Source organism: Sus scrofa, chromosome 9, assembly GCF_000003025.6.
Source record: "Sus scrofa isolate TJ Tabasco breed Duroc chromosome 9, Sscrofa11.1, whole genome shotgun sequence".
Classification (NCBI taxonomy): Eukaryota; Metazoa; Chordata; class Mammalia; order Artiodactyla; family Suidae; genus Sus; species Sus scrofa.
Genome location: NC_010451.4, coordinates 3,752,996 through 3,764,357, shown reverse-complemented (window position 1 = coordinate 3,764,357; position 11,362 = coordinate 3,752,996). Strand labels below are relative to the sequence as shown.

Below are 11,362 nucleotides of genomic sequence, written 5' to 3'. Positions count from 1 at the left end.
GTTCTTTCTTTAGGCCCCAAGAGCCTTTGATCTCTCCTGCGAATTAAGCCTTTTATAATGTACTCTCTGGAGAAATAGACCTTAGGGCTTCAGGTCCAGATGTCTAACCAGAACACCCACCCCTGTGAGCAGTGGGGTTGGAAGGAGCCTCGTGGAATCAGAGTCCATAAAAGCAGCCTCCACAGCCTCTGGTGGGGCCAGTTCGGTGCTCTTGCCAAGAGCAGAAAGAGCAGCTGCACAAACTTCTGAAGCTGGTAAATCTCGAGCTGGGGCCAGGAACTTTGTGAGGAAGGAGACAGCGAGGGGAGGAGGCGAGTCCAGGCGGCTGGAACGAAAATGAGCTGAGCCTCTTTGAACAGGGCCTGGTGTGGAGGCCGACCCAGCCGAGATGCTGAGCTCCTGGTACAAGGGTGATGGCAGCTGTGATTCACTCAGCGCTGAGGCTGAGTCCTTCTGTGCCATGCAAGGTTTGTGGGCACCAAACTTCTGGAATAGGCTCAAAGACCCCTCCCCATTGCATGGCTGGAAGGTCAAGGCTCTGGGCCTGCTGGGTGAGACTCCTCCTTCCTGCCTTGTCTAAACCCATCTGTGAGCTGAGATGATCCCTCCTGCTTCTGGGCAATGGTAGCTGGGCTTGGATGTCCTGTTGTCATTTTGGTTATTTAAGGCTTGTCTTTCCAGACTCTCTCTCTCCGGGTCAGAGATCACGGTTTGCTCATGAGCCCTTGCGCAAGGAGCTGCTGCAACTACCCTTTTGTAAATATCGGTCTGGGGGTGCAAACTAAGGAGTGGGGGTATCCAAGGGCAAAGCAACGCCCCCGACGGCCAAGGGTCCCTCATTTCCCAGAGCAGGAGGCCTCCTCCGCTTCATTGAGGAGAAAATGTGCAGGAAGAGAAAATGGTCCCGGTGATTAAGGGATTTAAAGCGGCTCCAAAACAGAGCAGAAGTATATTCCTCTCATATGTCGGGGTCCAGGAGTCTGCAGCACGTGCACAGCCTGGGCTCAGATCTTGGTTCCCTTCCTCTGGACCCCTGGGGACTGTCTAAAAGGCCAGCCCACCGTCTGTGGGCTTCTCCTCTGTCCCATCTGGAGCATCACCCTTTCCAGTGTCAATTTTTCTGATTCCTTGCAGTGCACAGCAAACACCTTGCCCAGCTGCATACGCTCCCGCAGGCCTTTACCCACTGTCCCCTGACACTCCTGTCTCCTAACTCCTCCCCGCAGAGAACGCAGCATCCACCAACCCCTAACACCTCATCCTCAGGCAGGACCGCACATCCGCGTAGGCGGACCTTCCTTCTCTCGCCATTGCCTGCAAAGCTAACCCTCCCACTGCCCCCAGGTGAACCTTACCTCTTTTGTGTCCTTCTCTGATGCTCTGAAGCGTGTCACGTCCCTTGTGTTAACAGGATCTCAGGAAATGAAAACCCCTTTCCATCCCCTCAGCATCACCCGAAGCTAAATATCATGTATCTATTTCATGTATGAGAAATCTGGGTACCACAGCGGTTAAACAGCTGTCATACAAGGTCATGCAAGGAGTATAAGAGCCAGACGTGGAGTTCATGTCCACCTACGGCCAAGTTTTCGAGCATGGTTCATCATTTCATTCATAGAGTTTTGTCTCTTTCCCACTGTTTGTAAGCTCGTCTTTATTAGAGCCACCACTGTACCATATTATGAGGTAAGTCAGTTCTCCTCTCTTAAGCAAGTTCCCAGAAGATGGCCATTTTTGCTTAATCCGGGTTGCACGTTTTATGCCTAACATTAGAACCAGGTGCTGAGCAGGCACTGGCTATTTTCTCATTTTGTTCAAACGGGTCAGGTTGCTCTGAGGATCCAGAACTTGAGGTTGTTGGAAAGGAAAAGCCTTTTCAGAAAAGGGGGTATGTTTGTCATCCTTCTTATTTCTCTGATTCACATGGGGTAATTTTCTTAATTGCAAATGGGATAGAGGACAAGCTGCTACCTGATGCCCTGCTTGAATCCTTGGTTTGTCTTCAAGCCTTATAGTGGGTAGACTGTGTGTGCGCGTGCATGTGTGTGCTAGAACCTGTGTTTGGAAAGTCGGGGACATTCTCAGTGGAAGTCTCACTTCTCATCTTCCTGGAGCCAGAGTCTGACACCCCCTTGCCCACACTTCACCCTCCCTGGTTGGATGGGACAGGTGAGCAGCATTAGCAACCCCAACCCTACTGGCTACAGGCCTCCTGGTCCCCTCTATCCCTCCCCCCGCCACCCCATGACCCCCTGGCTCTTCCGGCTCTTTGGCGGTTGCAGCCGTGGCTGTCAACCTTCCTGCTACTAGAGCATTCTGCTCTCTGTTCAGGAGTCAGGGAAATAAGACAGTACCCAACACAGGAAACAACCAGAATCACAGCACATGAGATTACAGAGCACAGATTCCATGTGCTGGAATAATTAGATCCTGGCCACTAGGAATCATGGCTAATTTAACAGAACAGGTAAATGGATTCCCACGGAAGCTTACATGCCTAAAACTCACTCCCTAGCTAGCTTCTATTGTACCTTTGATGAACCCCTGGTGTATCCACAGTATCGACGGCCTCTGTCACCGAAGAGGAAATTCTCAATTCTTTCTAAAGGACTCAAACCAAAGAAAGCCCTTGAGGCGTCACCAGGAGAAACAAGAGCAAATAATCCAGGAAGGGAATGATAAACCTTGTGCCTTTAAAGTGGAATCCTCTTTGGGGCTGGAAGAAAGTGTTGTCCTTGGGGGTCAGGGGCTGCTCCCCCTCTAATCTCATGTTTCCTCAGTAGTGGAAAGAGAGGCTCGTGAAGTCAGTCGCTGTCCAGTGGCACAGAGCAGAGGGCTGGGCTTTTCTAGAGTCAGCCGAGCACGGGTCTCTACACAGCGGTCCCTTCTAAACTCTGAGGGCCGGGGGAGGGGGCGCTTGGTGAAGTCACTGTGCTTGCTGAGGCTGCATCGTGTGCAGGGGTGGAAGCAGGGCCTCTAGAGTCAGAGTCCCTGGTTCTCGGTCTTGGCTTCACTATGCTCTGGCTGTCTAATTTTGACCACTATTAAATTTGGGATCTCTAATTTTGATCAACCTATTCTGCTCCCTTTATCTCTACCCTTTCATGATCTGTGAAAATAGGGTAACAATGGTAACAATTGTTAACTCTTTTTAAAAGGATGACATGAGATGATGAATATACACAGTTAACGCAATGCTTAGTACACAGAGTGGTGGTGGTGGTGCTCCCCGATGATTAATGATATTGGTGATTGAAAATTTCGTTGGGACAAGTTAAGAGTCACAGTGGAAACTCGAGTTCTATTGTGTTTATAATGCACACTCCCCATGGTGACACATTCTGTCCTGCATTTTAAGGACTCTGAATTTCCAGCGTGATCAGGTCCATTACATGGCATCACCCGGCAACCACTCCTCTGCTCCGGTCTCCGAATTCCTCCTCATCTGCTTCCCTAACTACCAGAGCTGGCAGCACTGGCTGTCCCTGCCCCTCAGCCTCCTCTTCCTCCTGGCCATGGGGGCCAACGCCACCCTCCTGGTCACCATCCGGCTGGAGGCCTCTCTGCACCAGCCCATGTACTACCTGCTCAGCCTCCTCTCCCTGCTGGACATGGTGCTCTGTCTCACCGTCATCCCCAAGGTCCTGGCCATCTTCTGGTTTGACTTCAGGGCCGTCAGCTTCTCTGCCTGCTTCCTCCAGATGTTCATCATGAATTGCTTCCTTGCCATGGAGTCCTGCACCTTCATGGTCATGGCCTACGACCGCTATGTGGCCATCTGCCACCCTCTGAGGTACCCATCCATCATCACTGACCAGTTTGTTGCCAGAGCTGCCATCTTTGTTGTGGCCCGGAATGGCCTTTTCTTCCTGTTCCCGTCCTTTCTTCGCGACTCAGATACTGTGCAGAGAAGGTCATCCAGAACTGCATCTGCACTAACCTCTCCGTGTCCAAGCTCTCCTGTGATGACATCACCTTCAATCGGCTCTACCAGTTCGTGGCCGGCTGGACCCTTCTGGGCTCTGACCTCGTCCTTGTTGTCCTCTCTTACTCCTTCATCCTGAAAGCTGTGCTGAGGATCAGGGCTGAGGGAGCAGCCGCCAAGGCCCTGAGCACCTGTGGTTCCCACCTCATCCTCATCCTCTTCTTCAGCACGGTGCTGCTGGTCCTGGTCATCACCAACCTGGCCAGGAGGAGGATTCCCCCGGACGTCCCCATCCTGCTCAACATCCTGCACCACCTCATCCCCCCAGCGCTGAACCCCATTGTTTACGGGGTGAGGACCAAGGAGATCAAGCAGGGAATCCAGAAGCTGCTGAGCAGGTTCTGAGAGGCACCTCAGAGCACATCCACCTCTGGGGTTGTCAATGCAGGTCAGGACTTATTTGTATGTTGGAAAAGACCTTTCCCTTTTTAATCCTGGAATGAATTCGGATTCGCCTCGTCTTAATATTCTTAATGAAAACCTTCTTCCGTGCATCTTTGCTTCCCGTGGTTCCAGAGCAGAACCTCCCTCTCCTGGAGTCTGTGGTTATTTGGGAATCTTTTCCCTACCAAAGCCGTGACTGAGGGTCTCCCAACCCTTAGCCCAACGGAGTGGATTCGAGTGGGAGCGTTTGACCCCTGAGAAACAGAATATATGCATAACCTTCCAAACCCCTTCTTGTCCCCCGATTTACTAGGACCCCATTTCCTCGCCTGTCTCCCGACTCAGCCTGGCAGAGCCCCACGTGGCTTTTTCACTGGAGAAGGTGAATTGGGTGGAGTGTAGACGTTTACTCCAGAACCCTGGTCTTGGGGTGGAGAGCTATACCCTAAACACCCCTGACTCTCCTCTCTGGCGCCTGTGTAGACGTGCCATTTTCTGGCTCTCAGATCCTCCCAGATGCTTGTGAAGACTTTCCGTCTCTGCACCCGCTCCTTACTTCTTGTTGTCATTTTAAAGGATGAATAAACTACAGCACGAACATTTTCTTTTTCAGTACTTTCTTTCAGTACACACACCAAATTATCTCGACAGTCACTGCGTGGTGGTTGTTATCATTCTCCTAAGCCCACTGCTTCCTGCTGCCCTCTGACTAGGAGGCAGATCACTCTCTCCCAGGCATGCCGTTTTCGTCCTGCTCTGTCCCTCTGGTCATTTTGACTTCTAGTTTATTCTCTTGAGAAAAGTGTGTGTTTGCGAATGTTCAAACTACTGGATGCCCCAAGAAAGGGTCAATTGGACGAGTTCCATTCATATTTGTTTCAGTCTGGGTGTGTCATGAGGCTCCCTACAAGCGTAATGTATACATATATGCATTATATACACACATGCATGTTACATATAACACATTTTTATGTGTTTTGCATATCATTTTTGCAAATTATTCAAAGAAGATGTGTGTAACATTATTGTCAATCTTCAAATTTTTATCCAGCTCAATTGTCACTTTAAAAAAGTTACTTAAATTAAAAAAATAAAAACATGTTTTTTAGGAATTCTCATCATGGCGCAGCAGAAATGAATCTGACTAGGAACCATGAGGTTGTGGGTTCAATCCCGGCCTTGCTCAGTGGGTTAAGGATCTGGCATTGCCATGAGCTGTGGTGTAGGTTTCAGACGTGGCTGGATCCCGGGTTGCAGTGGCTGTGGTGTAGGCCAGCGGCTACAGCTCCGATTCGACCCCTAGCCTGGGAACCTCCATGTGCCGCAGGTGTGGCCCTAAAAGGACAAAAGACTATATATATATACATGTATATATACTTAAATTTTAATTTTTTTCATTTTTAAAAGATTATTCATTGTAAAGCATAGTTGATTTACAATGTTATGATCATTTCTGCTGTACAAAAAAGTGATTCAGTTGTACATGTACATGCATCGGTTCTCTTTCAAATTCTTTTCCTACATAGATGATCACAGAGCCTCTGGTAGAGTTCACTGCGGTATAGAGCAGGTCCCTGTTGGTCTTGTTGGCCAGTCATTCCATATACCTCAGTGTGCAAATGCCACTTCCAGAGATTTCTGTAAGTGAATAATCCTCCACTCTCAGATCACGGTGCTATCAGGAAGAGAAAGCTGGAGGCTTAAGTTGGTGGTGGCGGGGGGGGGGGTCTTTTCTTTCTTTAGACCCCAAGAGCCTTTGATCTCTCCTGCGAATTAAGCCTTTTATTATGTACTCTCTGGAGAAATAGACCTTAGGGCTTCAGGTCCAGATGTCTAACCAGAACACCCACCCCTGTGAGCAGTGGGGATGGAAGGGGCCTCGTGGAATCAGAGTCCATAAAAGCAGCCTCCACAGCCTCTGGTGGGGCCAGTTCGGTGCTCTTGCAAGAGCAGGAAAGAGCAGCTGCACAAACTTCTGAAGCTGGTAAATCTCGAGCTGGGGCCAGGAACTTTGTGAGGAAGGAGACAGCGAGGGGAGGAGGCGAGTCCAGGCGGCTGGAACGAAAATGAGCTGAGCCTCTTTGAACAGGGCCTGGTGTGGAGGCCGACCCAGCCAAGATGCTGAGCTCCTGGTACAAGGGTGAGTGGCAGCTGTGATTCACTCAGCGCTGAGGCTGAGTCCTTCTGTGCCATGCAAGGTTTGTGGGCACTAAACTTCTATAGGCTCAAAGACTCTCATTCATAGAATATCATTTATCTGGTTCATAAGCAAGAAATCTCGGTATCACAGTGTTTAGACAACTGTCAGGAGCACAGAGTGAGTATAAAAGCCAGACTTGGAATTCACGGCCGTCTGAGGCCAACTTTTCAATCATAGCTCATTACTTCATTCACTTATACTTTTGTCTCTTTCCCACCATTTTCAGATCATTCTTACCAGAGCCACAACCACACTGTATTATAAGTGTTTGTAAGTCAAGTTTCCTGAATTACTTAATCTCCCAGAAGATGACTTTTTATTTAATCCATGTTACACATTTGTATGCCTAGCAAGACCTGAGCAGATGCAAACTATTCTCTTTCCCTTTCAAGTAGTTTGAGTCACTTTGAGGATCTAGAACGTGAGGTTATTGGAAAGGAGAAGCCTTTTCAGAAAAGGAGGGCATGTTTTCTATCCTTATTTCTCTGACTCACACTAGGAATAGTTTTTCTAATCCCAAATGGTAGTACAGAATAGACATGATACCCCAGATATGACTCCTGAATCATTGATTTCTTAAAGCCATCCAATGAGTAGAAATGTGCGTGTGTGTGTGTGGTATAATCTGTATTTGGAAAGTCTAGGACATTCACAGTGAAAGTCTTCATACTTTTGGTGAACCTCCTGGTGTACCCACAGTATCGACGGCCTCTGTCACCGGAAGAGGAAATTCTCAATTCTTTCTAAAGGACTCAAACCAAAGAAAGCCCCTTGAAGCGTCACCAGGAGAAACAAGAGCAAATAATCCAGGAAGGGAATGATAAACCTTGTGCCTTTAAAGTGGAATCCTCTTTGGGGCTGGAAGAAAGTGTTGTCCTTGGGGGTCAGGGGCTGCTCCCCCTCTAATCTCATGTTTCCTCAGTAGTGGAAAGAGAGGCTCGTGAAGTCAGTCGCTGTCCAGTGGCACAGAGCAGAGGGCTGGGCTTTTCTAGAGTCAGCCGAGCACGGGTCTCTACACAGCGGTCCCTTCTAAACTCTGAGGGCCGGGGGAGGGGGCGCTTGGTGAAGTCACTGTGCTTGCTGAGGCTGCATCGTGTGCAGGGGTGGAAGCAGGGCCTCTAGAGTCAGAGTCCCTGGTTCTCGGTCTTGGCTTCACTATGCTCTGGCTGTCTAATTTTGACCACTATTAAATTTGGGATCTCTAATTTTGATCAACCTATTCTGCTCCCTTTATCTCTACCCTTTCATGATCTGTGAAAATAGGGTAACAATGGTAACAATTGTTAACTCTTTTTAAAAGGATGACATGAGATGATGAATATACACAGTTAACGTAATGCTTAGTACACAGAGTGGTGGTGGTGGTGCTCCCCGATGATTAATGATATTGGTGATTTGAAAATTTCGTGGGGACAAGTTAAGAGTCACAGTGGAAACTCGAGTTCTATTGTGTTTATAATGCACACTCCCCATGGTGACACATTCTGTCCTGCATTTTAAGGACTCTGAATTTCCAGCGTGATCAGGTCCATTACATGGCATCACCCGGCAACCACTCCTCTGCTCCGGTCTCCGAATTCCTCCTCATCTGCTTCCCTAACTACCAGAGCTGGCAGCACTGGCTGTCCCTGCCCCTCAGCCTCCTCTTCCTCCTGGCCATGGGGGCCAACGCCACCCTCCTGGTCACCATCCGGCTGGAGGCCTCTCTGCACCAGCCCATGTACTACCTGCTCAGCCTCCTCTCCCTGCTGGACATGGTGCTCTGTCTCACCGTCATCCCCAAGGTCCTGGCCATCTTCTGGTTTGACCTCAGGGCCATCAGCTTCTTTGCCTGCTTTCTTCAGATGTTCATCATGAACAGCTTCCTGACTATGGAATCCTGCACCTTCATGGTCATGGCCTACGACCGCTATGTGGCCATCTGCCACCCTCTGAGGTACCCATCCATCATCACTGACCAGTTTGTCGCCAGAGCCGCCATCTTTGTTGTGGCCCGGAATGGCCTATTTTCTCTTCCTGTTCCCGTCCTTTCTTCGCGACTCAGATACTGTGCAGAGAAGGTCATCCAGAACTGCATCTGCACTAACCTCTCCGTGTCCAAGCTCTCCTGTGATGACATCACCTTCAATCGGCTCTACCAGTTCGTGGCCGGCTGGACCCTTCTGGGCTCTGACCTCGTCCTTGTTGTCCTCTCTTACTCCTTCATCCTGAAAGCTGTGCTGAGGCTCAGGGCTGAGGGAGCAGCCACCAAGGCCCTGAGCACCTGTGGTTCCCACCTCATCCTCATCCTCTTCTTCAGCACGGTGCTGCTGGTCCTGGTCATCACCAACCTGGCCAGGAGGAGGATTCCCCCGGACGTCCCCATCCTGCTCAACATCCTGCACCACCTCATCCCCCCAGCGCTGAACCCCATTGTTTATGGGGTGAGGACCAAGGAGGTCAAGCAGGGAATCCAGAAGCTGCTGAGCAGGTTCTGAGAGGCACCTCAGAGCACATCCACCTCTGGGGTTGTCAATGCAGGTCAGGACTTATTTGTATGTTGGAAAAGACCTTTCCCTTTTTAATCCTGGAATGAATTCGGATTCGCCTCGTCTTAATATTCTTAATGAAAACCTTCTTCCGTGCATCTTTGCTTCCCGTGGTTCCAGAGCAGAACCTCCCTCTCCTGGAGTCTGTGGTTATTTGGGAATCTTTTCCCTACCAAAGCCGTGACTGAGGGTCTCCCAACCCTTAGCCCAACGGAGTGGATTCGAGTGGGAGCGTTTGACCCCTGAGAAACAGAATATATGCATAACCTTCCAAACCCCTTCTTGTCCCCCGATTTACTAGGACCCCATTTCCTCGCCTGTCTCCCGACTCAGCCTGGCAGAGCCCCACGTGGCTTTTTCACTGGAGAAGGTGAATTGGGTGGAGTGTAGACGTTTACTCCAGAACCCTGGTCTTGGGGTGGAGAGCTATACCCTAAACACCCCTGACTCTCCTCTCTGGCGCCTGTGTAGACGTGCCATTTTCTGGCTCTCAGATCCTCCCAGATGCTTGTGAAGACTTTCCGTCTCTGCACCCGCTCCTTACTTCTTGTTGTCATTTTAAAGGATGAATAAACTACAGCACGAACATTTTCTTTTTTCAGTACTTTCTTTCAGTACACACACCAAATTATCTCGACAGTCACTGCGTGGTGGTTGTTATCATTCTCCTAAGCCCACTGCTTCCTGCTGCCCTCTGACTAGGAGGCAGATCACTCTCTCCCAGGCATGCCGTTTTTGTCCTGCTCTGTTCCTATGCTCTGTCCCTTTGACTTCTAGTTTATTCTCTTGAGAAAAGTGTGTGTTTGCGAATGTTCAAACTACTGGATGCCCCAAGAAACGGTCAACTGCATGTTTTCTATTCATATCTGTTTCAGTCTGGGTGTGTCATGAGGCCCCCTTCTGAGACCAGGTCAGCAGGATGGGGATAAAGATTGGGTGCTATGGAACTTAAGGGAAAAAGTTAACATGAAACAAGAGGCAGAGACATTTATTTTAAGTTAAGGTGGGAACCAGGGGCCTCAAGGTCTCAGGGACCAAGAGCCCTGCCTCAAGAGACAACACTGCTGTTATTGTGCTCTGGAGGATGACCTCAAGGGAAAAGGGGGTTGTAGGTGCAGGGTATAGGTTTTTTTTTTTTGTCTTTTGTTGTTGTTGCTATTTCTTGGCCCCTCCCACGGCATATGGAGGTTCCCAGGCTAGGGGTCGAATTCGGAGCTGTAGCCACCGGCCTACACCAGAGCCACAGCAATGCAGGATCCGAGCCGCGTCTGCAACCTACACCACAGCTCACGGCTACGCCGGATCTTTAACCCACTGAGCAAGGGCAGGGACTGAACCCGCAACCTCATGGTTCCTAGTCGGATTCGTTAACCACTGCGCCAGGAGGGGAACTCCTTTTTTTTTTTTTTTTAATTTTAAAAGTCACTTAGCCGGTAAATGGTTAAACCTTTTACTCTAAACTTTAGGCATTTAAGAATCATTAGCATTTGAGTGAGCTATCTATGCATAGCATTTCAGAGAATCCTCACTGTGCTTCTGCAAAAGACATGCTTACTTGTGGCAACCCTGGGTGCCTAGGTTTGCACCTTGGTTCTCTTTTCTAATGCATATTCTGTTAATGACCACTCATAAACCACTTGGCCATGAGGTTCCTCTTTCTCTTATTCTTTAGAGGACATATCATGCTTGTGCAAATGGCGTGCCAATCTGCACAGGTCAGGCATGCCTAGACCAATGTATTATGTCCTCATTCAGCTGACCCCGCGAAAAACCCATGCCCTTAGGTCTTTGTTCTTAAGCTTAAGTCATTTACCAGCACCCTGACTGTTTCTCAAACAGGAAGATGGGACAAAGTAAGGAAGAACAAGATGGAGTTTTCAGCAAAGAGGCTAAGAAAATATTATAAAAACATGTCTCGCAACAGCCCCCTATAAGCGTATCTTCTGGGACTCCAAATGACGGCCACTGGTGATGAGTGGCCTTGGTACCACCCCAACACTCACACCCTTTGAAGCTCTCTGGGTTCTACTATTACTTGGAGCAAGGCAGGTTCGGACACACCAGTCATGAAGCAGCAGTCTGCCCTCAGCCCACCCAGGCAGCTGTCTTAGTATCTCATCTTATTGACTTATGTGCAGGGGCTTGGCTGCTTTGCAACCTCAGCCCCGGCCAGCACAAAGGAATATCACTCTCTATTTTACCTGTAACATAACCAGAGACATAAATAGAGCCCATGACGCTAGGTATCTATCATTCCTCTCCGAT

General features: G+C 49.3%; 1 protein-coding gene and 1 pseudogene across 1 annotated transcript; both read left to right on the top strand.

Moving 5' to 3' along the window:
- LOC100520396 lies at positions 201 to 4,969 on the top strand (annotated as a pseudogene).
- LOC100520579 (olfactory receptor 56A4-like) lies at positions 6,492 to 9,685 on the top strand. The gene is made up of 2 exons (XM_021102653.1): positions 6,492 to 6,509; positions 8,071 to 9,685. Exon 2 carries the CDS (start codon positions 8,105 to 8,107, stop codon positions 9,044 to 9,046), a length of 942 nt encoding a protein of 313 aa, XP_020958312.1. The 5' UTR covers positions 6,492 to 6,509; positions 8,071 to 8,104; the 3' UTR covers positions 9,047 to 9,685.